The 27868-nt window shown below is 39.1% G+C and overlaps 2 protein-coding genes across 2 annotated transcripts in view; one reads left to right on the top strand and one right to left on the bottom strand.

Annotated features, from left to right (window-relative positions):
* VWDE (von Willebrand factor D and EGF domains) overlaps window positions 1-14611 on the top strand; it is a 35936-nt gene extending 21325 nt beyond the window's left edge. The window contains exons 14-31 of the mRNA XM_041466562.1: window positions 770-925; window positions 1530-1634; window positions 2041-2155; window positions 3472-3722; window positions 3841-4060; window positions 4599-4736; window positions 5324-5386; window positions 6841-7521; window positions 8004-8099; window positions 8196-8291; window positions 8810-8905; window positions 10147-10242; window positions 10582-10677; window positions 11167-11262; window positions 11362-11457; window positions 12727-12822; window positions 13388-13491; window positions 14591-14611. Of these exons, the coding sequence (XP_041322496.1) occupies window positions 770-925; window positions 1530-1634; window positions 2041-2155; window positions 3472-3722; window positions 3841-4060; window positions 4599-4736; window positions 5324-5386; window positions 6841-7521; window positions 8004-8099; window positions 8196-8291; window positions 8810-8905; window positions 10147-10242; window positions 10582-10677; window positions 11167-11262; window positions 11362-11457; window positions 12727-12822; window positions 13388-13491; window positions 14591-14611 (2622 nt within the window). The remainder of the gene's footprint in view (window positions 1-769; window positions 926-1529; window positions 1635-2040; window positions 2156-3471; window positions 3723-3840; window positions 4061-4598; window positions 4737-5323; window positions 5387-6840; window positions 7522-8003; window positions 8100-8195; window positions 8292-8809; window positions 8906-10146; window positions 10243-10581; window positions 10678-11166; window positions 11263-11361; window positions 11458-12726; window positions 12823-13387; window positions 13492-14590) is intronic.
* A 5534-nt stretch (window positions 14612-20145) lies between these two features.
* On the bottom strand, window positions 20146-27578 carry LOC121353030 (von Willebrand factor D and EGF domain-containing protein-like). The gene is made up of 5 exons (XM_041466526.1): window positions 27307-27578; window positions 24496-24591; window positions 22590-22694; window positions 22098-22193; window positions 20146-20531 (listed from the first exon to the last, which is right to left on the bottom strand). Exons 1-5 carry the CDS (start codon window positions 27482-27484, stop codon window positions 20422-20424), a joined length of 585 nt encoding a protein of 194 aa, XP_041322460.1. The 5' UTR covers window positions 27485-27578; the 3' UTR covers window positions 20146-20421.
* Between the last annotated feature and the right edge of the window lie 290 nt (window positions 27579-27868).

Here is a 27868-nt window from a genome sequence, read left to right as displayed (position 1 = left end):
TTTTGATTGGTTCTAATAACTAAAAAAAATTATGTAAGCTCAGTAAAAACTACTCAAGCTCCAAATCCCTTTTACTTGCTGTTCTCTTGATTCTTAGTCTGCCTGGATTCTTAGTTCCATCTCATTTTATTTATTTTCCATATGCTTAACCCTACTTCCACATCAGTGCTTCAGCCAAATAGTATCACCCTTATTCTGTTATCTTGAGCTCCCAAGATGGATGCTTGGATGCTCTGTCCTCACAGCAGTTTGGAAGAATAGTCTGTGGCTGTCAAGAAAAGTCAATGGTGTCTTGTTCCATTGAACAAACTATTGGCTTGTACAAGGGCTAAATGGCCAACTGCCAGTATTGCCCCGGCACCCAGAATGATTCCTGAGCCCTGCCAAAACCTCATCTACTCCTTTGACTAAAGCCTGTCCTGGCATGGGAGCAGAGATGGAGTGGAACAGAGGCACTTGCACGTCAGATCAGTGGTGTTTGAGGATCACCCACTGCTTCACCCTCCTGTTCCCTTCCAGCTGGAAGGGCTGTTTGTCCCTGGCAATGCAGTGCCAGAGGGCTGTGCATCAGGAAGGACTTCTCTGCCTGCTCCTCCACAGTAGCAGGCTTAGGTGAAAATCTGTGTGTGCAAATACTGTCATCTAATATTTGCCACTGCATTCTAATCCAGACACATTAGACTGGTTCAAACGCTGTGCAACACATGGGGAGTTTTTCTCTGGTAAAAATGTTTTCGTGATGTATCAAATTTTCTGTCTTAACATTCAGTATAGTGATAGACAGTGGATTCCTGGAGAACCTTTAACTATGCCAGCTGCCTTCCAAAATGCCAGGACTGTTGAATGCCAGTTACCAAGTGATGTCCAGCAGTCTGATGTAATGGATGTGGTTGATGACAAACCCATTGCCAGATGGCAAATAAAGGTACTCTCATAAATTTCAAATATTCACTTACAAATGTTCCTATTAAGATGAAAATATGTCACGTAGATATCCTTTATTTAATGGTACTAAAGGGAGAAGTCAACTTGCTTAACTTGGGGTCTCAGTCTTGTCACCTAAGCTTAAGTGTCAAGTGTCGTTTGATAGTATTCTCCTGCAGGGTACTGGTAGATACAACCTAGGTCCTGCAGAGAAACACATTCTTCAAGAGTAGAAGTTAAAGGCCAAGTAGTTAGCCTAAAGTATTTCAAATGACCTTGGATCCATCTTTGGTAGAACTGAGTTGAGCTCAGCCACGTGTACAAATCCCTGTGCTCTCATACAGATAATCTGAGCTCTCATACAGATTGAGTCAATAAGGTCAATAGAGCCTACACAGAATTCAATTTACCTTAGACACTGACATGTGGTTGGTCAAAATCTGCCTAGACTCCTTGGCAGGTTTAATTAGATTTCTGATGCCTTTTGTGAGGGTTTAGACACCTGCACGTGGGTGTCTATTAATTAGTGGAAGGGTGTGCTAGTGGACCAGGTGAGTCTATCAATACTTGTATCAGTTAATCCATTTTTACTGCTCACCTTGCAGATTTCTAATGATGGATTTGTTTATAGTAACTCTAAAACAATGATATTATATGATGGAGCCTGTCAGACATGTGAACCACAAGAATCTGGGTTATGTTCATTAAAGGTATGTATTTCACTACTCTCTTTTATGAAAGTAATGCATTTTTCAGGCTGAAAAAAAAATCTAGAAAAATTAGCAGAACATACCTGTTCTTGTTTCCAGCAGGGATTTTCAATGCACAGAAAGAGAAGCTGGGTTGAGGCAATTTTAAATGTAAAAAATCAAACCAAAATTTTGATCATAATTACCAAGTAAAATAATTACTTATATTTACCTAGTAAATTACCAAGTAAAATCAAACTATAATTACCAAGTAAAACCAAACTTGCCATTAGTTGTTTAGATTTAGAAGCAAGCTTAGTTGTTTAATAGAAGTGAAGAATGATTAGATTTTATTTACTACTTACAAATTCATAACCAGTTTGATAACCAAAACCATTAATTAATAACATTGTCATTTCTCTAAAAGGAGAAAACATGCAACATAGATGGACTCTGTTATGGTGAAGGAGACACAAATCCAACCAGCCCTTGCTTACTGTGCAGACCTGACTTAGCCAAGTTAACTTGGTCAGTTGTTGAAAGTAAGTTCTAAATAGTATTTTTAATACCAAGTAGTTGAAAGTCTGCAAAGTTTTTAAATTTATGGTAATAGTGATGTTTTAAGTTTAGCTAGGTAAGTGTTTTGGTATTTCTGTTAGTTTCTGAAAATTATATTGTTGTTTCCAGACCATATATGTAATATTTTCATTTGCTTTCTCTGACTCTCCTGCTGTAGTAATTACAAATAACTAATGAAGATTTAACAACTTTCAGTCTAATTAGTACTTTGGAGTCTTGATATTTAGCACAGCTACATCCACATATGTTTGTCTTCAACATATAGGTTAAACAGGTATTTTTCAACAAATTATTCTGATTACAAACAAGTGAGGATCCCAAGTTAAATTAAATGACATCATATTTATTAGACACAATATCTGGGCATCATTTACATTGATGGCATAGATACATGGCCTAAATCTTAAGTACATCTAAGGCTGCTGTACTCCAATCCAGTTAGAAACCATACTATGAAGGGAAAACTTAAGTCTAAATTTTTCATTTTCCTTCTCTGTAGTACAAAGTTCCAACACAGAAGTTGTAGCTCTTTAGGTGCAGATTTCAGTCTTTGGATATACACATCAACTTGGTCCCTTCACGAAATGGATTTCTTGGAGCTTTCATATTAGCCATCCAGCCTGTCCTGCCAACTGCAGTCTCTAACATCACAAGTACAAGCATTCTATCAGCGTCTTCATGAGTGAAAGACCCATGAAATCAAGACTCTGCCTTGATTAGGAAAGGTCCTGTCTGAATGGGACTTCTGGTGCCTGTCTTGGTGAATCCTGTCCCAGTTCAAACTTGTACTGAAAGCCAAGGTAGATATACCTATTCTAAAAGGATGAGATGTGAATGAAAGGAATGAAATGAAACTCATCCAGCAGAGAGGGAGTCAATGGATTTCTGTGTTATCAGCATGTTATGGACTGGAATTCAATACAGCCAAAGTCAGAAATGAGAGAAGAACGAAAACCAGAGGCAACACTCCAAACCTAAAGAGCACAACCTCTTTCTGCAAGGAGGATGGTGTTAGAAATGAGAGAGTTTAGCAGCTGAGACACTGATTACATCTTCTTCTTCCTTCATGGTTTTTGCCACAGTGGGTGGATTCCTGCTTGCAGCAGTCACTGGCTAGCATTGAAAATATCAAGTGTTTTTCCTGTGCCATTCAAATGACATTAGAATTTAAGAGAAATAAGTATGTGGGATTTCTTTAGTAGAAAGATATGTTCCTTTTAATTTTTATAAGTATATTGCAACTTTTCCTTAGAGGAGGAAAACGTCTCCTTTGTTACAGGTAACCAGCCTCCAGTGCTTGAAAATTTTCAGGGTATGCTACAGACATTTTATGGAGAAGATTTTTTGTATCAGTTTTTGGCTTCAGATCCAGAGGGTTCTGCTATTCATTTCACATTGGATTCTGGTCCAGAAGGTGCCAGTCTTTCCCCATCGGGTCTCCTTTCGTGGAAAGCTGTGTCAATGAATGTCCACAAATTAACATTTTCTTTGACCGATGACTGCAATGCAACGACCAAGGTAGAAATAGAGGTAATGAATATTACAGTAAAATAACACTTAGTAACAAGATACCTAAGTTATCTATTTACAGAACTCATTGCTAGTTCATTAAAGAAAAGAAAACTGTCTTATTGGGCATGTCTTGTAGGTCAGTGTAAAATCATGTGATTGCCTAAATAATGGCTCATGTGTGACAAACATTCATTTCCCACCTGGAAGTGGAAGATATCTTTGTGTGTGTGTGGCTGGATTTGAAGGTGATCTCTGTCAAGTGAATACTGATGACTGTAAACTTAACCAGTGTGGTATTGGCAGATGTGTGGATGGAATAAACAGCTATTACTGTGAATGTCCACATGAACTTCAAGGTAAATTGCTGCTTTATTTCCATGCATTTATCATGTTTAGTAATAAATAGGAGTTTTTAATTTTATGTCTACAATTTTCTTTTTTTAATTTTTCAATGTAAATACCTTGCTGTTGACAGTTATGTAGTATTATAAAGAAACTTTATGGTCTTGTGGTACAGATATATGATATACTTCAAGATTTTTCTTGCATGGCTATAATAGTTGTTTATTTTAGTTCATTATGAGAACTAGTTTGCATTGTTTCCCTCTGCAAAGGTAAATTCATCAACACAGGGAAACACAGGAAATTCGTCCTGCAGATAATCATGTAGTCCTCACAGCCCATCTTCTCCATGTTCTACAACAAGCAAAATACTTGATATGAGAGGAAAAAATGTGAATAGCAAACCTTATCAGCTGTTCTTATTAGATGTACTGAAATGAATGGTTGCACTTTTTTTCTCAGCACTTGCATACATTGTACTTTTATAAATGCACCATCAAAGTCTAGTGATACTATATTATAAAAAAAATTTAAATCTATATTTCAATACAGGTAAAAATTGTCAAGAGGATGTAGATGAATGTGCATCCAGTCCTTGCTTCCCTGGAGTATTTTGTTTCAATACTTTTGGTTCTTACTATTGTGGTCCATGCCCAAATAATCTTCAAGGAGATGGGAAGACATGTCATGGTAAAACTATTTGATTTTTAGAAGAATGGTATTGTTTTACTGTCATTCAGAAAAAATATCTTTGATTGTGCTTCATGCTTTTAGTAATAACTTAGAACTCTCTTCAGTAGTCAGCAATGCAGGGCTCTGTCTCTGCTGATGGCAGTATTAGACTGTAGTGGGTCAACACAGCTGTAAAATACTTTCTAGCATAGAAAAAAACAGATACAAAACACATCCCCGTTTTTTTACATTAGAGTGGAATAATACAGTGGAATATTTTTGGCATTTTTTGTCATTATTTTAATAATATGAGAAATTATTAATAAGTTATTGAAAAAATATATTTTCATTAGATTGATTAACAGAACTGTTTATCCAAGTCAAGGCAGCTGCCAAACATTTATTTACAAGCAATTTCTGAATAACTTGTATTTTTTAAGTATTCTGCTAAAAAACTTTTAATAAATGTTTTTTAACTTTAATCTACTTTCTGAATTTTCAGTTGTTTTTATGTAATAAAATTTTAACTTTTTTTGTAATTTATTTAAATTTAAAAACATGTAGCTACTTCTGTGCACTACTAATGTGCCTTCACATCTTTTCAGAAAGATTTGACAACACTGGTGTTGAAAGGAAGGATTCCAAGGGAGAAGTTGGAGAGAATAAAGGTGATTTTTTTTTTCCTGAAGAAAATGGAATTTCTGATTCACATGCTGATAAGAATATATCTGGCAGATAAAGGTTCTAGTCAGTTTTATGCTATTCACTTTATTTTTCAGTTTGACACAATTTATTAATTACTGGGGTTGTATTCTGATCTTAAAAATGAGACTGAAATGTCAATATCAACAAATCCCTTGGGTCAGTCAAGCAATTTTATTAACAGTGTGATGTATGACACTCTTACAGTTGCCTTTTGTTTTAGTGACCAACCACTGACATAAAATAGGTAACATGGGGATAGGGACATCTGTTATATGAGATAAACAAAAGTTTATGGCATTATGTTGAATGTCATTTTCCTACTTCAACTCAAAGGAGAGGTGAAGGATATGGCAAGTGAATGTCTTTATTCTGAAACTCTGTAAATGCTGTTGCTGGTATTTCCATGTCTGTGCCTGCTGGGGGTTTCTTTGTAGGAAAGTCTCATGTGTCTTTTCCCTCTATCTCTGAATTGTTGTTGGGGGGAAGGAAGACTCTCTTACTGCACTGCTGGATAATTAATTCTTCATCAGCTGCAAAACGGTTTGCTTTTCAGCAGTGGGAGACCACACTTTATGGTGATTCAGTAAAGTTTAACCTTTTGTAAACCATTTTCTAGTTATAAATAGGTTAGGGTTTCATTCCTCCACTGCCTCATAATGCTAAAACCCCATTGCCAGTCTGGGATTATAGTGCTGTACTTCTTTGCACAAACCACACACTTTCCCTGGGCAGAGTATGAAGAATTTATCATTCATTTTGTGTTCTCTTGAATGAGGTGACTGAGTCAGTCTTTGATGTTTATTAAACAATTGAAGTATCCCACTATAAAACCATGCAGAAAGTTTAATAAAGTTGATTAAAAAGTTTTAAGAATAAAACATGGTAATACTTGTGCTACGAGTTGGTGGCTTGTTCCCCTAGAATGCTGTCCATGGTGCATCAGTATGTAAAAGCATCTTCATACATGTGGTCTTATCTCTGCTTCTAGTGCTAAGACACACTGATGAACCATATGCAATATCTTTTCCTTAAAGTCTTTCAGTTACCTAGTTGAAAGCAATATATGGAGCTGATAATCTGCTGACAGTAAATCTGTTTATTGACCTAATATGGGAAATCTCTGCTCCTTTAAATTGTGCCTCCTATAAACTGTGTTTTATCCTTATCTTCCAGCCAAGAAAAGGCCATGGTGAGGGCGGGAGAGGTTGTAATCAGAACACCTTGATCTTCTCTAATTCTCCCAGTTAGGTTCTACTGCATACTTACATTCTGACATAGCACAGGGAGAGATTTCCTGAAGCACAGAATGAATGGGCTGTATGTTTGTTTGTTCAGAAAGCATTCCCCACCCTCGAAGGGGAAAAAAAGTCTGATGGTATTCACATACTTCTCCCCCCTTCTTTCTAACATACTGTAGGCTTTCAGCCATCATCCTTTGAGAAGGTTTTAAGCATGTCAGGTTATATTCCCAGTTCTACAGATGTCCCAAGGAGATTTATTTCTACAGAAATGGTCACTATCAGCACACTACCAGCCTCCACAGTAAAAACAATCACTGCCTACAAGACACCTGATTCACAAGGAAGTGCTTCTATACAACCTGTGGTTACTGGAAACATTGCTCGTGCTCTAGGCACCATCAGTGGTCACCTTGCTGACGTAGAAAACAGTTCTTCGGTACATGTTGTAATGGCTGCATCTTCAAGGAGCCATGCTGTATCACCTGAGAAGAAAACAAGGGCACAAGTTGAGGCCTTCAGCTATTTTGAGAGCAGCAGGAAGACTTCCCCTAGCAGCACAGCAAGTATAAGCAAAGGACATACTTTGCCAAACAAAGCATTCAAAGATGGAAATGCTCAAAGAGTTCTGCACCTATTAGCTAAGCAACAAGCAAGTAATTTACCTTTTACCCTTGTGGAAGTCACTGTCCCACCAAAAATGCTTCCTGAAGAATTGAGTGAAACAGTGATTCCTAAAGCAGTGACCTGGTCTGATTTACCCTGTTTTCCTGGCGTACCCTGTGAGCCAAGGCAGGATGGAAGTGTCAAGTGTGGTCGTTGTCCTTATGGTTATTATGGAGATGGCTTCATTTGCAGAGGTATTACAAATTATTGCACTTAAATGCTTTGAAAAAAAAGAATCTTGGGATGTCTTTATAACTTGCAAGTTTATTGTTACTGTATTACAGAGGTATTGTAATACCTCTGTAATAGGTATTACCTCTGTAATGTACAGAGGTATTGTTACCTTGCAGAGGTATTACAAATTATTGCATTTAAATGCTTTGAAGAAAATAATCTTGGGATGCCTTTATAACTTGCAAGTATATTGTTACTGTATTATCAGTGGAAAGTGTGGTGTATTGAATTTCCTCATTTTCATTATTAATATTGGCATAGCCTACAGGCTTTTAGTTCTATGGGTGCACTTAAAAATACCTGATGTGTCTTAGACTCTGCATTTATGGGCAGCGACATCATGGATTCTCTGTGATCGGTTCACTACAATAGGTAAGACACAGTGTGCTGAAATGCCACTTTAATTTTTCTTATTCCTTTCTTTGTTTTCTTTGCTTTTCAGCAAGATGTAGACAACCCTGTGGCAAAAATATGGAGTGTGTGGCACCCAATATTTGTAAATGTAAGCCTGGTTTTGCTGGTCATAACTGTCAGGCTGGTGAGTATGGCACGTTAATTTTGCCTGCGGTAACTCATATGCACAAATGAATGATTTGCAGAGTGCTTTTTTTTTTTTTTTTTTTTTTTTTTACAGCTCTATGCAGACCTGATTGCAAAAACCATGGGAAGTGCATTAAGCCCAACATCTGTGATTGTTTACCTGGATACAGTGGCTCCACCTGTGAGGAAGGTAAATGTAGCAGTCTTTGCTTTTAAATGCATAACTACCCAAAGGATGCTGTGAACAACTCCCATGACTGTTCATTCTGACAGCATGAAGGTGTGTTCATTTTACTGTCACTTTAACAGAGCTCTGGAGTTACATTTTGGTGTATGTCCTCATTTTCTTGATACACACTGTAAATGTTGCTTATGATTGGATATTCCTAAATTTAGCTTTCACATTAAGTAGAGCAGTTCAGCAGTGAATGCAGTTGCCTCTAACCTAAACACTCCTAAAGAGTGGGAAGCACAGTCTGGAAATTGTGTCAGCTTTCTTTTATTCAGGGTGACCACCACTGTTTGGACTGTGCACTATTGAAGTTGTTCTTATTACTTACTCTTGTCAAAAGACATTGCCTATGTCTCCTTATTTTATTTTCAGTTTTTTGCTCACTGACAGTTATTATCATTTCGTTTTTTATAAAGCATAACCAGTCCATGCATCTTTCTAGAGGCAATTTCCTGAACATAATTCTGTATCTGCAGCACATTGTAAACCACCGTGTCAAAATGGAGGCACCTGCTTGGCCAGAAATCTCTGCACCTGCCCATATGGTTTTGTGGGGCCAAGATGTGATACAAGTAAGCAAAAGAGAGTAAGAGAAAAATACACGGTATTTTTCCTGTTCTTCAGGAGCCAGAAAGCAAATTATGGTTTAAATTTTTTATGCCTTCTGTCTAATGCTAGCAAATGACATAATACCTGTGCCTCTTTGAAGGTTCCTATACCTGGGCTTTTTAAACATTGGGTAATATTTCCACATAACTGTGAAAACATAATGCACTATAAAAGCTGCAAATATTTTATATTTTGTTATTCACAAACATGGAAAAAATGAGTACATTGTGTATGTGATATTACCTTTAGAAAAACATGCAGATGTTTCTTATGTCCTGACAGCTTTTTAACTTCTATTAGCTCAGATTGATTAGATACTGAGGTACATTCAGAGGCTGGGGTGTCAGAAAGACTGGGATACAGGAAAATTGAATTCAGAGCCACATTATGGTGTCTTTTTTCCTTTTGCCTGGCGTGAAAATTGAAAAATTTGCTGTGATCATAGATGAAAGATTGAAATTACTTTGTCTCACATAAATTGTCTTTTACATATCAAATCATGCATGCTGCAATTTGGCAACTCCAAATTTTGGATAGATTTTATATAGGTAATTTGTATCCTTCAGAGAATCCAAATTTAACATGCTGTTTATATATTGTTCACCTGAATGTACCATTGCATTATCGATCCTGAATTCAGAAAATCCTTCGTCTCCTCCACAAATCCCAGGACTTTCTGATTTTCAGCTTTTCCTGTTCTAATTTCAATTCTGACAAAAAAATGATGCTCTTTGTGAAGGAGTACTAAAGAGTATGAGACGTTTTCCTGAAGTGATTCATGGTTTTCCCCAGATATGATATTTTAATGTCTTTGCTTGTCAATCTCATGTTCCTGTGTGCATGCAGCTGCACTTGCGTCACTTAACACAGTCCATTTGTCTCAGTATTGCATTTCTCATTTGGTTTAGAATTTTTATTTAAATGTCTACATTTTTAACACTAAATATAACTAGACCATGGATATTTGCATGGAAAGACATTTTATTTACCTTTGTCATCTCTGCTTGCTATTATGTGTTTGAGACGAGATTACTCTGTTCAGCAATTCCTCTTCAGCTAGGAATTTTATGTTACTTCCAGTGTTAATTTTTGGGAAAGAACTGAAAAACAAATCGAGAATAATTTGTGATGTATCTCTTTCTCATCCTCCCACCCCCTGTCTCCTCCCCTGCCTTATGTTTTTGCCCACCTTCTTGGACGGCAGTGGTTTGCAACAGGCACTGCGAAAACGGCGGCGAATGTCTCACTCCGGACACCTGCCAGTGTAAACCTGGCTGGTACGGACCGACCTGCAGCACAGGTACCACCCCTGCAGCTTCCTTGTTCCTGGGAGAGCGTCCATAGGACCTCCCGTTGTTTGAAATTTGGAACTGCGTGGCTTGGGTGGCAGCACTGGGCAGCTGCTCTCTGCTGCAGAGCCCCCACACTCCCCTGAGTCTCTGCAGGTTACTTCTGCTGCCAGCAGCACCTCTGGGAAGTCTTATGCTGATCCTTTAATTTGGGGTAAAGACTCTGTGGGAATGACGTTTGCCTGCAGTTGTCTTAGGTGTTTAATTCCTGTTCTTGAAACAGAAACACATATTTTATAGACTTTATTTGGATGTCATGCTTCCCACTCTTCCTGACCCTATTTCTGCAGCAATGTGTAATCCTGTGTGTCTCAATGGTGGTTCCTGTACTAAGCCAGATGTTTGCCTGTGTCCACATGGATTCTTTGGTGCCCGCTGTCAGAATGGTAATATTTTCTTTATTTTTTCTCCCTACTCCTTAGTTGCCGTTATGAGGAAATCTGTGAGAAAGCATTAAGACACAAAATTAACAATCAAGTCACGTACCTGAGAAGTAGTGTAAAACAGAGATTACATTATTTTTTAGATTTTATGGCTGATTCAACAACTGTCCAAGGAGAGTGAATACTCAAAATTTTCTTGCATTCCACTCAACATTTAAGCAGTTTTCGTCCCATTCAATTGTATGTTATGTGTAGTCTGGTTACTTTTGTACAGATACAGTTGCCAACCTTGAGTCCTTCTTCTCTGATTTTGTCTTTACTATTGATTTTTACACCAAACCACATTAATATGGTTTTTACAAGGCAGGCCTGATAGTGCTGAATGTCCATACAAGCTGTCAGAATCTTAGTGTTGCACTCCAGTTTTCCAAAAGTATATCACTAAGTCAAAATGCAAACTTACAGCCTTTTCCTCCTGTTTGTACCTTTTAGCTGTCTGCAGCCCTCCTTGTAAGAACGGTGGTCATTGCATGAGAAATAATGTCTGTACTTGTCCTGATGGGTACACAGGCAGAAGATGTGAAAAAAGTAAGCCAGTGTTAAAATCTTCCTATGATCCAAAAACAGCCAATAAATTACTGTGTGATCAGTTAAATGTGTTAAACAGCAGATGGTTTTGATTTTAAGGTGTCTGTGAGCCAAGGTGTATGAATGGAGGAAGATGTGTAGGCCCAAACATTTGCTCTTGTCCTTCAGGATGGAGAGGAAAAAGATGTAACACTCGTAAGTACCTTGTACCAGGAGAATCATACCTTAAAAGTTATATGAGACTCAGGGCAACTCTGCTCATGCAAGTAATACAAAGTTAGTGCCATAGAACTGAAGAATATATACACATTGAAAAAACAGTTGTCTGTATCTTGGCAGCAAAATTTAGAATGGAGAACTAATACCATGCAGTTCTTAGGCTAAATCATAGGACCGAAATATCTGTGAAATCCTTGTATAGCAAATATTACTTGTTTCTTTCTGGATTCTTGTCTAAATAAAAACATCTGCATTTCTGCAAAGAGATTAGTCAAAAAAGTGAAAGAAATCCAATTTGTGCTATAGGACATAAACCCAGATATAATAGAAAAAGAAGTTCAGTGAATATTGGAAAACTGGAAACAGCTGGACGTGATGTGAATAAATGATGCAGTGGGCACAAGCTCTTTAGGACAGGTAGAGGGATTGGACTGTGATGGTTGTACATCTGTGGGTCACATTGTATCCTAAGAAAGATATTGATGGTGCATAAATAATTTGTGTCAGCATGGATAAAAGCACAGTCTGCATGAAAATCAGCATGAGGATGGCTAAAGTGTTAGTGTCTGTCAGAGTACCCACCCAAGGCTTAAAAACTGATATGGGCAATAAGCTCTCTTATGGCATGGAGGAAAAATAAATTTTCCTGTATTACTTTCTGTAATTATTAGAAATGGGTTGTTTTTTGAAAAAAAAAAATATTACCAGCATTTACAGGAGTGAGATATTCTTGGACACTGTGGAGGAGAGATTTGATTATCAAATAGTCAGGTATGAATGAAAGGAAATAATGGTGGGTTAGATCATGGCTTAGTAAGCAGGGACAAATGTGCAGACAAATGGGTAATAGAAGATATATTTGGATCAAATATTCTTGAGCTGATTCATTGGGTGTTCAGTTGAATGACAGACAAAAGATCTCTCGCCAAGGTGTGTGCAAAAGGTAAATTTGGAAAAAATAAAGGTCTTTAATGGTCCTCTCCTAATTCAGTATTTCAGGCTTTTGTAGAAATCTGTGACACAGCAGAACCTCTGAATGTGGGTTTTGGTTTTAGGGCTTTTTGTTTCTAGTTGCCTCTCCTTTAATATCTTGTTGGCCTTAGACACATATTTGAGTGAAGATGATGTGACTCGTGTGTGAAAAGCACTCTACCTCTTGTGAGAGCATCCTCAAATCTGAATAATAGCTCAATCCAATTCCAGTCACTTGGAATATAACCATACTTTTTGATGATGTTTGTGCAGCAATCTGTCTTCAGGAATGTAAGAATGGTGGGGAGTGTATTGGACCAAGTACCTGTCATTGTCCTCCACAGTGGGAAGGATTCCAGTGTCAAACACGTAAGAATGATGCAACCTGAAACCTCTTGCTTCTGCACAGCTCAGAAAGCTTCAGCAATGCACAGTGCAGAGAAGTCCTCCTATACCTTGGATGTGGTTTGTCCACATCTATGTCAAGGGCAGGATAAAGAGTAGAGATTGCTCTGCTTCTTCTGAAGCCCTCCAGGATCTGATGGCACTCTGGGAGCATGGCAGTATGTGTTGGTTTGCTCCAGTGCTGTATGCTGCTGCGCAAGCCCTGAGAGTCCATTGTGATAGCTTGAAATAGCAAGATGTGCCAAAAACCACCTTACTCATGTTCTTTGCTCAGTCTCATTCACACCCTCAGTATGTTCTCACATTAAATCTGCATCAAAGCAAAAGGGGGATGGGATAGACACAAGAACACTGTTGGCTCCACGTGACCTTTAAGTGTCCTTAGGCTGAGGGGTGTTACCCTGTGAAAATACCTTCCAAGGTCTTGGTTCCTATAACAAACAGAATAAGTATCTAGAGATAGCATCCACTTTTCCTTCATCAAGATGTGTCCATGAATAAAGCCTCATATGCACCTCTCTTGTTTTAGCTGTGTGCAGCCAGAAGTGTCTGTTTGGAGGCAAATGTGTATTGCCCAACGTGTGCTCTTGTCGTCCAGGTTATACTGGAGTCCTCTGTGGGAAGAAAATTCAGGTACATGTAGAGCCAAGACACCATCACAATACAGTGATTTGGGAGTTAATTAACTAGTGCACCATGTCCAGTGAAGCAGCATGATATACACGAAATGTGTATTTTGTCTGATTTCTTCCTTTCACTCTGCAGCAATGGAAAATTCATGGAATTTCTAAGACCTTTTCCAGTAATTTTTAGGTTCTAATACTTACAGAATTGTTCTCAGCACCGAATGTAAACTTCCTTTGTTTCAAATTCAGCTGATTGTCTCTTGTCATGCAGTAGGAATTGATAACTATCCTCTTCACAACGATCACTATTTTCTTTTCCAGCATCTGGCCTCATTTTAGGGAAGAGTGTCCTACTGATGACTTTCTTAGCTTGCATCAAGTCAAGCTCTGATCTTTTCCCATCTAACTACACTGCCAGTCAGTTCATCAAGTGTTATTTGGGAATAACTTTACTTTTTTGTATCAGAGGGAATGATGACCGTTTCTCTGTTTTGTCATGCAATTTTCTGTTGGATTCCCTTGCTTGAGTGCTGGTGCTCACTCACTGAAGTAATTTGATTAAACATTTTGCTACAACTAACTGTTTGGTGATGTCTGAAGTGAAAGCATTCTGCTCCTCTTGCATCATCTATGGTGTTTCTCTTTTAATTTCAGTGTATTAGACACATTTGTGCTGCCAGCAGAATGGAGAGATGGAGTAGATTTGTTTCAGAAATTGAAACAAAGAAATGCTTATACATATTTTTAAAGTATGCAATTACTCATCCTACATCAATAAGACTGTAATGTTTGTAATGTGGATTTCCAAAATGTGACCCAAAGAGAGAAATAATTTTGATTTAAAGGTTGTCATAAATATGTCCTGCATAGAGTTAAAAAAATATATATTGTCTGTCAGTCAGTCAGACAGTGCTGTATCATACATTGATCAAAATAGCACATTTTCTTAATGCAACAAAAAAACTGTAAGCCCAAGTTTCACTTAATGTTTTCATTCTGCATATCAGGCAAGCAGAGAGATTCATTGAAATTGTTTCATAAACTTAACTATAATAATGGGTTGCCTCAGTAAAGTCTGGTTTTAATATTTGTTTTCTCTCGCCAAGGTACAAAGACATCATGGTTGAAGAAGTGTGGCAATTCAATTGCAATGCTGCATGGATGTATGAGACTTGAAAATAGCAAAAGGATTGAAGGCAATTACAGAGTCATTTAAATGAAAGGAATATTCAGAGCCTTATTTTAAAAGATTCATATTAATCACAAATGTTGGTGACTTCAAAAGAACCAGCTTATAGTCATTAAAACATATGTATATTCCTGTAATTTTTTACTACCTCATGTACAAACCCCACAGCCTCTGATGTCTTCACTGAATTCCCAGATCGGATGACTGAGCCCAAAATTCTGCAGTTACTCAACAAGACTATGGAATTTCTCTTGAGGGAACTAGACTGTAGCAGATGTTGGGTGACTCTAGCAAGGAAGGCAGCGCTTCTGCACTTGTGAATGGTACCTCCTGTTTACAAACACTGTTTACATACATATGGACAGAAGAAAAAGCAGAACTGGTTTTTCTTGTTTTTTATTTACATCGGTCTTGTAATGACAAGCCAGTAGCAAGGCGGGAGGGGAAACCAGAACTGAGGCTGGACTACTAACAATGAAGGCAAGGCCTCCTGTCCCGTTAACAGTCAGCCAGATGCAGAATGACTCTGAGTTATCTATGACATGCCTTTGCAGCTGTAAACCAGATCCCAACTTTTCTGTTTGGACTTCATTACTTACAGTCACAAATTTGAGGAGCTAGCTATGAATTATTACTGTGTCTGTAAGACTTTTATGCCCCTGTCTGAGATTACGGTCAGTAATATGAGGAAATTTTTTCCCCAAGACTCTTAGAGAATTTAACAATGCTTTCAGCAATGCTGATTCTTAAAATAGGAACTAATAATAGGAGAGATTTGTTGTACATCCTGCCATCCATACTCACCATGCCAGAAAGTATTTGTGAAGACTTCACAGAGGATTTTTTTCCATTACCAATTGCTCCAATGAAATGTTGGCACCTACCAGCTGCCAGATAGTTTTGGAAAAAAAAAATCCTACAGAGGACTGTTGTCTTCTCCTAGAGCTGTGAAAGACATTTCAGTTCCTGCTATAACAATGTAATAGGCACAAACATTCCTTTGGCTAAGCCATTGAAGTTTATTGCTTTGGTTTTTTAAGCCAAAAATAAACATCATGACTTCCGGTTCTCCTGAGCAATATTCACTTTATGTGCACTAATTTTGAACAGGAAGAAAATAGAGGTAATTTTGCCATTTACTGCCATTCTGGGATGCTGATTACCAAATCATAGCTGTTAGCAGCTCTGTGCCTAGATTTCTCCTCACCTTTTGATAGTTTCTTAAGTCATCTTGCAAAGCAAGCTGGCATTTTGAGAGCTTAGCATCATTCCAGAATGATACCTCATGGATTTCCAAGTGCCTGACTGGTGTATTTAAAAAATGTCCAATTTCCCACTTGCATTTTAAATTTCAGTGTTTCCATAGTTTCTTTCAATCAAGCATCCACGTGGCTGATAGCCTGATGATCTGGGAACTATTACATTACTTAAAACCTACTCCTCTTGAACATTTCCTTTCTCACATCTCACAAAGATGTTGATGAACAAAATCTGACTAGCTCTTGGAACTGTTTTGGATACACAAGGTACTGAAAAAGTTTTTAGAGTACAAACACACCAATATAACATAATCTCTTATTGTAATCACTGCTGTTCCATGTGTCAGTTACAGAGGTACCGTGCAAAAAAGATAACGTCTGTCTGGAGCACTGCTAGTAGTACTTTGCTTAATGAGTTTGTGCAATCCTTCACTCACAAAACTTAATCAATACATATATGTGCATTTCTAGGATTTCAGGCTCAATAAAGGGGTTTTTTATTATAATTGTTAGTCTTTGCTGTTTATTTTCAATCGTTTTGAAGGCAGAAATTATTTCTTTCACATTTTCCAAATGCAAGCTGTGCGAACAAAAGCACATCAAGAGTTTTGCTACAGTAGCTAAAAATGCTCAGTGCTAGGCTGTGCTATTTTTGCTATTTTCCAGCAAGCACATGATGCAGAAAAATTATTAGTACATGCAAAATGCCAGATAGCTACTTCAAAACTGCCCAGTAATTATGTGATTAGTTGAATCTGTTTTGTTACTACATTGTCCATCATACACATGAAACAGAATTCACTGCAATTAGAAAGCACATGGCAACAATACAGTAAAATTACTCAGTGTAACAAGATGTGGATTTATATAGAGGGCTTGTGTACAGAGGTTAACAGAACTGCTGAAATTGTAACCTGCAATTAGGCCCAAAAGAGTTAGGGGATGTGGGAGTGGGGAGAAGGGTTGGAGTTGTCACAGTTTTACTCTGGAGGAACGAAGGGCAACTTGTACCAAACCGAAGGTTTTGCATTGATTCTTAACCACATTATGCACAACACCAGTATCTTAGTTGAATTTGCTTGCATGATTTCTTTAGACACTAAAGAGTGCTGGAAGGTACCTATGTACAACATCCATTTATTACCTGGTTGTACTACAGCTGCTCTGCAGGCCAGCAGAAATTCTCCCAAGTGCACATTGATTTTTGCTCCCCATCTTGAAAAGATCTTTTAAAGTTCAGTACAGTGAATGTTCTCAGAAGGAAGGGCTTGTATGACAGAAGATACCACAGATAGTCATGTTGGCTATTTATTTTAAAAATAAAACCACAAGTGGGCCCTATGGGAAAGGCTCTTTCTTTTTACAAAGGTTAATTATATATTTTCATAGCTGAGAAGAGAAAGCAAGTTAACATTTCTATTTACCAAAAGCAAATTCATGAAGAGGTATCAGCACAAGCCCTAAAGTAAATAGGTATAAAAACTGAAGCTACATCACAAATTGGCTACACCCACTCCATTATTTGTCCAAATGGAAAAACCCAAAGTCTAAATTCTCAAAATATAACATACATGTACAAACCCAAATGCAGAGGTTAGAAAGCTTTGCTAATAACTAAAGTTGTTTATGCAATTTCTGTCATTTAAAGGTGTCGCATGCTGGTATTGGGTCATTTTACCCAACTTCTGCCCACATCTCAGTTTAGCTAGCAAATGGTATTTTACAGCTAAACCAAGTAAATCCATTCTTGCCAGAAGCACTTAGAGCAGAAGAGAAAACATTAATAAATATGTATGTAAGTAAACTAAAAAGAAATACCTCACCTTTCCATGCACACTCTAGAAAGACAGAATATAAAAAATGCAACCACTGCAATACCCCTAAAATTTTTAGTTGTTTTAGTGAAAACCAGAGTATCTGCATAAGGTGTTACAGTTAGCTCTAATGAATAAGGGAGCTAGCATGTTCTGTGATGCTTTTCTTGACCTTTGAGCTGCATGCATGACATCTCTCCACAAGAAGACATAGCTATCTCCAAAAATTATGTGCTCTAACTAGTATGTTCAATGCTCCAGTGAGCAGAAAACAAACAGAAGACAAGAATTACTGACAGTTCTTTTAGTCTTTTTAGTATGTTAAACTGTGGAAATAATAAGCTGGGGACACAGACTGTCATTAATAATATATTCTAAGACTGTTCGACTCTAACTAATTAGAAAAATCACTTTTAAACTCACTTAAAATATAGTTGAATGACAAGAAGAAATATTTCTTAAAACAACAACAAAAAAAAAACCCCACAAAGAACCCTGTAGCCAGTAGATGGTGCTATGTTCAAGCAGTATTTCTGAAATATGCCATTACATTCTGTGTGGCATCAAATTACTGCTTACTTCAATCATTTCCAAACAGGAAGCTAAATTAGCATTTGTTTTGGCCTGTTCAGAAACACAAATTACAGATCTTTCAATGACTGCTTCTGGTCTCTTGCTCCTGACAATGCTATCTCGTCCAGCTTCTAGTCACTATTACTGTCACTTTTGTCTTTATTAGTAGAAGCCAGTCTTTTTTGGGAATAATACTGAGATATTATGCCTCTTTGTATTTGCATAGTACTGATTATTTATTCTAAATTTTGGGTCTGGTGCAAGTAATTTTTTTCCCATTCATTCCCTGGCAAACAGTGTGTCACCTAAGGTATAATATATATATTATAATATCATAATATGTATAATAATGGATATATTATATATATCAGCCTAACTCCTGAATTTCGAAATTATGGCATGATGTAGTGGATTTTGACACAGAATTACATCATCATCATCATCATTATAAAACTTCAGAACAGTTGATGGAATTATCTTGTTCCACACATGAGAATCACATTTTCACCAGCAGGTGTGAAATAGCCAGTGTAGCCCAGCAAAAGCAACACAAAAAATGTGCATTCCTCTTATGTTGTGCCCTGTCCCTGCACGAAATCCTTCACAACATCTCTGCAGCAGGTTTCCCCTAAACCTCCAAAGCAAGTGCAGGAGAAAGCTCAACTATGCAATTGCTCAGAACAGGAAACAGGAATCTCAGGAACCAAACCATTGCCTTTCAATTGCCCTCTGCACACTTGAGCACCCTCTTGTAGAGAAGATTGGTGACTGAGAAGACCCCATTACCTTTGCCTCTTTGCTCAGTGGCTTGTAATCCCAGGAGAAACAGGTCACTGACTCACTGCCCATGAGAGCTACAAGTTCTGGTAGTTAAACACAGTTAAAATGTTGTTCCAACAAAAAGTAATGCATAGCTAAAATTCTCACACACACACACACACAAAATCCAGTTTCATCTAGAAGACAATGAAAAGCAACCTCTCAAAAAAATAAAAACTGATCTGAGCATCATTTGGAAAGTTCACTGATACAGTTTGCATGTTTTGGCAAAACCCTCCTCAACAGTACCATACAAAAACCAGCACAAATGAGACCAGGAACAGTGAACATAGGAGACAGTCCATTCTGCAGCCCATTCAAAAGGCTGCAAAACCTAAATGAAGCCAAACAGAAACATCTCCAGAAGGCAACATCAACATCCCCCACATGTGATTTGTGACAGGCACGGCTTTTCCTCACTGCTAGTCTTCAGCCTCCCATTATACTGCTTCCAGAACAACACAGTCTTGAATAGCATAGAATTATCAATGTCTCCAGAAGAAAAATTCATTTCCCTGTCTCACTGGCGTAAAGGAAAAGAAATAATTGGATGTTGAGAGATGATCAGATGATATGACCTTAGAAGTAGTCAAGATAAGGACTCTCAGAGTATCAGCATGGATTAAGCTTTTAGACAGTAACAGCAGAATGACTGAACAAGTATTGGCGGGGGAGTGCTAGTTGTTGGGGTTTTTTTTAAATACTGTTTAGCTGATTGAGATCCAGATCAGATTGGAGGGGAAGGAACAGGAAGCAGTGATAACCATGATTTAAATAAGATGCTTTGCAGTTTGGTAATGTTTCAAGAAAGATGCAAATTTGGCAAGTTTCCTCTTGCAACTGTTTAATCTCAAGGCAAATTATATTTGAACTAACATTCACTTCTGATGTTGTGAATTAAGGGCTTTTTGTTTCATGTGCTTTTAAAAAATGCAATTATATAACACAGTAAGTCTAGTGAAAGGGGAGAAAAATCGAGAAGAAGAGCATAGATCTATCCTGACTTTATTTGAGGAAAATTTTATTTCAAGGTCAGCTGTATCAACCAAGCATAATACTTTTGCTTATGAAGAAAAAATGAGAAGAGGAGAAAGGAGAAACAACTTTCTTACAATCACCAATACCTTCCTTTCATATAGAAAAGCATGTACTTAATATAGAGAGGACAAAAAGCTGTCTAAAATCAAATTACCATGTTTATTTTAAGGTCCCCCACTGCTGCAGACTTCCTCTCTGTACAGTCACATTAAAAAAAAATGCAGCTTATCTTGGCTGAAGTTGCTTCATTCCTTCCTTTTCTTTGTACACTGTGGCCCAGAGTATGGCAGTCGACATCTACACACATTTGGAGCGATGCATTTCCCTCCGTGCTGGCAGGGCAGCTTACATACAGCTGAAATGAGACACCAGATACACAGCATATCTTCAGCACAACACAGGATCATTTTTCTTTTTGTCTCACTGCAGTAGCAGAATTGTTCCCTGGTGACTTCACTGGCGCAATATAAATAAAAGCATAATGGAAGAACTGAAAAGCAATGTCTCTCAATTTATGGCATTGTGGCCTTCACTGGAATACAGGCACAGTACATCTATTCATGCTCCATTTCCCTTTTAAAATACTATAATTTCTGTTCTTTAAGGCACAGGCTTTTTTTGAGATGCATGCCCCCATAAAAGTGAGAGAACAATAAAATTTCCCCCTGAAACTTATTGAAGCCAGTGCTTGGATCCACACCCATGGGGAAACAATCACCTAGCAGTATTTCACATACTGCCCTCCTCTTCCCCCGCAAGAGCAGAGGAGGGCTGAATGGGCACAGCTTCAGCTGTCCCCTGCTACACACCAGTTCAGCTGACAAGCCAGGGGCTGCAATTTATGTATGAGCATGTACACCAAAAGAAGTCAAACTTGATGCAGATCTAGTTAGTTTGGGAACTGATTATTTTGACATTAAGAACCTGAACACTTCTGCCATTACTGCAGCTGCAGGGAGCAGCTATTAAGCAGGCTATAAGTTCTCTGCAACTCCCACACTTGGCTTTTAATATCACCCTCTATCTCAATACACTGATGAATATAAACCCATTTTGATGGTCAATGGTAATATCAAAATATTACTTGTTAATGTTTGCTGGACCACCTATATTGTAGAAGAACTAACACTAGCTGATGTAGTGCCACAGCTATGCCCACAGACATGAGAGAATATCAGATGCAGAGGACTTAATCCGGAGATTCTGCACCCACAATATCCAGTTCAAAACCAATGTTTGCATGAGGGTGTTTCCAGACTCCCAGAGAGCAAAAAAAGAAACCCTTGCCTTTTGTAGTCTCAGGATTATTACCTTTAACATCAGGGCAGTGCTGTTACAAGCATACAAGGCCCAAGAAGCGAAGATTAAAGATTTATAGTCACCTGTTTCTGTAAATCAAAGTTTGTGAAAATGGAAGTGGTTGTTCAGCAAGAGCGTCAGTACTACGCCTGATTACAGACAGCTTTCAAAGTTCTAAGAACACATGGAGTTGATTCTATCAACTTATCCTCAAAGTGAGAAGCCACAGTTTAAATTTTACATGTCTATAAAATTTAATGAAGCTTCTAACCCATACCAGTAGCAATAGTACTTCTGTAATTTTCAGTTCTTTATACTGGGGTCTCATTTTACAGACAAAATTTCAGAAATATCAAAGAAACATACCAAGCAATTAATTTGGTGACAACCAAAATCTGAATCTCTGTCAAAGTGAAAAAGTTATGTGTTTCTGACCAAACTGAACAGCCATCTACTCCCTATATATACTTGTAAGAGCCCCAGTATGTGGAAGCAGCTCTCAGTTACTATTCAAAGATACTTTCCCTGGAAGTTTTGTTAGGCCCTGAAGATTTGAACACTTTGATTGGTAAATCAAACAAGCAGAGGAAAGGATAAATGAAAAATGTCAGAAGTCATTTACCTAAGTGACATGCTCTACCGACCCATCCAGCTGGACAGCTACAAATCCCCGGAGCCACACAAGCTCCATTATTCCGACAACCTTGAGGACAAATTGCTACAAGAAAAAGAATGGGTAAGTCAGCAGGATTTATAAAACTGATGTAAAAAAATCCTGACAGAATGAAAAACTCAGGATGATACAAGTCAAAATGGCAAAACACATTTTCTTCTAGGCCAGATATTCAACTGGTATAACTCCAAAAGCATTTCCAGGACCATGGAAATGGAAAAAAAATATATAGGTACTGTGTTATGAATCTTGGTTTAAATGTGAACAGTTGCACACCTTACTGCAAAATATAATCACACTATTTTATCTGTGTAAGCATACATAATGTAGGTCACTAATTTCTGTAATAATGCAATGACATTTCCTTTAATACATTTAAAATATTTTTGTTACCGCAATTTTAGAATTAATATAAATATTTGCATGAATGTAGACACGCACCTTCTTGGCATCTTGATCCTGTCCAGCCAGAAGCACAAAGGCACTTCACAACTCCATTGACAGAGACACATTCCCCACCATTCTGACAGCCTCCTTCACAGCTTACTGTGGAAGACAGCATACACTGGGAATTTCAGAAGCAGCACAGGACTTCAAATAATTGTCTTTAAACAGCTAGTCCGGCATCAACTACTTGTTTTATCTCATCTGCAAAAACTAAAATTTTGACTGTTCAGGGCAAGGCACTGCTCTGCTTCTCACCAGTAACCCCACTGTCCATCAGCTACACCACAGGAACTAACAACATGCGTATTCGTATCAAACTTGCCAAATCACACTTGGTAAGCCAATAACATGTGGTGAAGGATTCATGTATTTCCTTACCTGACAGGACCTACATATAGCAAGAGGAAGAAGAGAAGAGGATATTACTTTGACAAATGAAATTACGACTATAGTCAAGCAGTGCCTTCCCAAAGGCCAAATACTTGAGTTAGCCTCCTCATTTCAGAATTGTTCTACACATCAAAGCCCTGAAGGCCTCATTAATGAAGCGTTATTTATGCCAGACATATGATTGGTATCAACTGTGGAGAGCACAATCACTGTTCTGTACAATCAAATGCCTCCTTTCACAAGGATGAATGTATATTCTATACCACCTTCACTGTATTGAAGAAAAACAACTATCCTTCACTGTAAAGGTGGACAGTTTGGATGTCTGCTTGATAATTTGTAGATAAAATATCCAAATCTCTTGTTCGACCACAAGTATTGAGCACAATTTCAGCTAACATATTTTTGGTACAAGTACTGAACATGCAAGGACATGCAAGTCAAACCCAGCACAGCTGGAAAAGCTCTTCAATGTTTGTTTGCGTATTACTTTGTGACACAATGTAAGTTAACGTATTTAATATTGATTGCATTTGATCTATTACAGTGACAGAGAGAAGTGCATGAGGACTGGATGCAAGCAAATATTACTCCAGTCTTCTAGAAGGGCAAGAAGGACCCAGGGAACTACAGGCTGGTCTGCCTCACCTCAGCTCCTAGTGAGGTAATACAAGGACTGACTCTGGAAACCATTTCCAGCCACATTAAGGACAAAGAAATCATCAGCAGACCTTCACAGAGGGTGACCAAATGCTGGTACAGATTGCCCTGGGAATTGTGGAGTCTCTGTCCTTGGAGACATTCAAAAGCCATGAAGACTTTGCCTTCAGCAGCTGGCTCTAGGTAGCCCTGCTTGATCAGGGAGCTTAGAAATCATGGCCTCCAGAGGTCCCTTCCAACCTCGCCCAGTCTGTGATTTTGTGAGATTCTGTAATAGCACATTGCCCCACACCACACACAAGTTTGTACATGTACAACAGTGTTTTCTTGGATTGTCTTTTCCAATCCATGCATATACTCAATATTCATAAAACCATCAAAATTGGTCTTTGCTACTCCTTATCTGTCATCTCCTATTACCTCTCAACAATACACTGCCACACATATCCTCAGTGACGGGCCCTCAGTGTTACCATCTTGCAGATACTACATAAAAGTTTCAACCACTTAATGCAGAAATATGTATCTACACAAGCCATCTCAATAAATGATTTAGAAAGAATCTGTTATAGAGCTAAATGGAATATTTACATAGCACATAAAAAGGGTATTTTCCAAGGCAAAAACCTCAGATTCTCACAACACATTTCAGCAAAGGTACTCCATCCCTTCCTCCTGCAAGCAGGCAGATCCTCTAGGCCATGCATGTCTTGATAGTAAGGTCAGAAATTTACAGAATTAAGGTCATTATTCCAAAGCGTGTTAGACCCAGGACTTGAGGCATCCTAAATTAATTTAGTCTGTTTTCAAACTCCTTGTCTTTCCAAGCTACTGCCTCCTTGGGTCTTACCTTTATGACAGTATCTACCTCCATACCCCGGTGGACATCTGCATTTTCCAGGTCGGAGGCACTCTCCCCCATTTTTGCATTTTGGATAACATGTAGCTGTAAGACAGATGACAAAGAAAGGTTGGATAAATATTGGTGAATCTTACTAAAGTTGCTACTTAAATACATAAGAAATTTACACATTATTATATTTTCATAGTTTGTCTTAATATTTTCTAAGATATATCAGCCACGTCATCTTACATTGCTGATAAGGTGAAATCATTTCCCTGCATGGGGAGCATTCCACCACACTAAGCTTTTAAGCACTCAAAACTAAGGAATGTTTTGGGCCTGGACAAAACAGGCAGAAGAAAGAACCCTATTAAACAGGAACACAGCTGGACTGCCAAAAAAGCTTTTGATAACTGGAGAAATAACAGAAAACAGGTGATAAGAGGAAATGATTCAATAAAAAGATGTTGCAACTTGAGAGGAATCATGTGATTCTTAAGATTAAATATCAGACTTTTTACTCTTTACTGGATTCCTACGTTCATCTTCAGAAAAGCTACTTGTCTGTTCCTTATACCTCTTCTCTAAAATGTCTCCAGAAGTAAGTCATGATTTCTTTCTCCCCCACACTCTTTTTTTCCCTCTTTTTTCTTCAGCTGTCTTTTCAGAAACCTTTCCAAAATGTACAGTGTTTGTTTAGCAAGCATCCAAAGATAAATGTAACTTTTCTCGTAACTCTAATAATCTGTTGGGAGAAAAGCATCTATGATCATCACAAATCCTGCAACTTTTTCATTGCTGACAGCTTGGACAAGTTTGATAAGGTATAAATAAAATATCAATGTTGCAAAATTCTGGATAAATCCATTCAGATTGCAAATGAATTACCTATCATGTAGACTCTCTGCAAGTCATAATCACCCCTGAAGCAGCCCTGCTGTCTGAAAAAACATTTGTTTATTCACACACAGGTTTTAGAAACCCAGCTGTTTCTGGGAGTCTCATCTGAATTAGCTGCTGGTGTGAGATGAGCTCTCTACTTATTCTTTGACTGGATGGGTGAAAAGTATGAAAAAGATGAACGATGAGTAACACCATCCTGATTTTGTCCTCATACACTTATTGCACTCTCAAGAAACCCAGTTGAAGAATAGAGGACTTTTCCCATTAGTACCCATAGAATGAATACAAGCAGGCAAAGGACAGAGATGTATGGAAAAAAACACCCAGTGCTCAGCTCCCTGTAACTTTTACCAGATGCTCTCTTTTCTTTGGAAGTGCCATACAAGAGCTCCCGATACAAGAAAAATTCTGTTTCTGTGTTATTTCACTCAGTTTTCAGTTTGGTTTTTTTTGACAGAAGAGGGGATGAAGCTTCATTTATCCAAATTTTTTTTGCTACGTTGATGAAACAAGGATTCAGTGGTTTCCTTAACAATTCCAGACAGTTCACCTCTCTAGCTCAAGAACTGATCTGCCTCTCCACCAATATTTCACTGCTCCCCTAAACGCCAAAATGTCTAGGAACACAGTTTTTGAAACAGTTCATACAGCATAGTTTTTAATCTACACTACACAGCACATTAGCTATACATCATTTGTCACCACCTGCTAGCCTCAGCCTCAAAATGAAACAACACTCCATGAACAATTACAGTGCTGAATGAAATTTTCAGCATCTCATTTCAGAGTTTAAAAAAAGAAAACCAATCACATTTTAAATGAAGAACATTGAAAATTAGAACAAATCTTGTACAATTTTATCACCTCATAGGACAACAGGCAAAGCAAAGGAACTCGTGACACTGAGTGATTTTTCAGCATTTAAATAGCCACAAGCTCTACAGTTAGACTTTTAAACAAGAAAAGTAGAAGATTACAAATCTAACGTGTAACACCGAACAGGGTTGAAACTAAAACTCTTCTTCACGATGTTTGCTTTTGCATATTAGGTGGCATTTTCAACAAATACTTTGTCTCTCCATGGAAAGCAACAGGAACAGACTCCACCCTAGCTTTCCGCCTCCTACCGTGGAAATGGGATGCGCAAATGACTCTGTGTGTCAGGTAACATCCAGGAAGGAAACAACAATACTTTTATAAGCATAGCGTATTCCAAATAAAAAGAAATTAAAAAAAAAAAATAACCTACTTTCTACTCTACACTCTTCTGATTTTTTTGTTAGTGACTAGTCCTGACTAATTGCACCTAGAGATACTTGATAAATGTTGCTGTGGCTTAGAATGCTGTCAAGTCTCTAAAAGCATTCAAGAACTATCTGGATGCAATCCTGTGCATTGCACTCTAGGATGACCCTGCTTGGACAGGGATGATGGACCAGGTGACCTTCTGGTTCCTTCCAACCTGACTGATTCTGTCATTCCTTAAGTACTTACAGGGAAGTATTTAAGCATGCAGTTAAAGCGGTAGGAGGAATAAACCACCAAAGCCTGTCCAGCGAGTGGCCTCTTGCCCAACACCCAAGTGGCAAAAAGCGCTCTATGGACCCACGGCCATTTCCGACCGCAGGGTCTGCTCACTAACGTGAGGTCTTCGCGCTGCCTTTTGGCTGTGCGCCATCAGTTCGCTATCGCTGCCTCACCCTACCAAAGGGCGCCTGAACTCTCTTCTTCCACCTCGCCTCCTTTAGGTCCTCCCCGGCACCTCACCACCCTCCTCTCACACCAGATCCAAACGCGATCTCCTCAGCCCTTCCCGCAGGGATTGCCCGCCGGAGGGCTGCCACGAACGCAGCGCTCGTGCCCGTCCCTGCCGCGCTCGGAGCGCCCCGGGAGCGGCGCGTCCCGCCCCGTTACCGTGCTGGCAGCGCTCGCCCTCGTAGCCCTTGGAGCAGAGGCAGGAGCCGTCGGCGAGGCAGAGCCCGCCGTGCCGGCAGCGCGGGCTGCAGGCGGCGGCGGGGCCGGGGCTCAGCGCGCACAGCCACAGCCCCAGCAGCAGCCGCAGTCCCGGGCCGCGGCCTGCGCGCCGCGCCATGGCCCGGCAGGGCAGCGCCGCCTCGGGCAGCTCGGCCCGCTCCGCTCCCGCTCCGCTCCGCTCGCTGCCCCCTCAGCCCCGCTCCTTCACGCTCCTCTCGCTTTTACCCTCTCAGTCCGTTCCCACTCCTCCTCCTCCTCCTCCTCCTCCTCCTCAGGGCCGGCCTCACCCGCCCGCCGCCCCCTGCGGGGTGGGAGCCCCCCCGAGCGCCCGTGACCCCCGCGGGTCACCGTGCTCCGGCACGGCCGGGGTGCCGAGAAAGGGGGCTCTGGGGTGACCTTACCACCCGCTACAGCTCCCTGGAAGGAGTTTGGAGCCAGGTAGGGGGGTCGGCCTCTTCTCCCAGGCCGCCAGCGACAGGACAGGACAAGAGAACATACTCTA

Source organism: Pyrgilauda ruficollis, unplaced genomic scaffold (assembly GCF_017590135.1).
Source record: "Pyrgilauda ruficollis isolate IOZ18807 unplaced genomic scaffold, ASM1759013v1 scaffold2, whole genome shotgun sequence".
In the NCBI taxonomy this organism is placed as follows: Eukaryota; Metazoa; Chordata; class Aves; order Passeriformes; family Passeridae; genus Pyrgilauda; species Pyrgilauda ruficollis.
The sequence above is the reverse complement of the archived record's forward strand: the minus strand, read 5'-3'. Positions and strand labels throughout refer to the sequence as shown.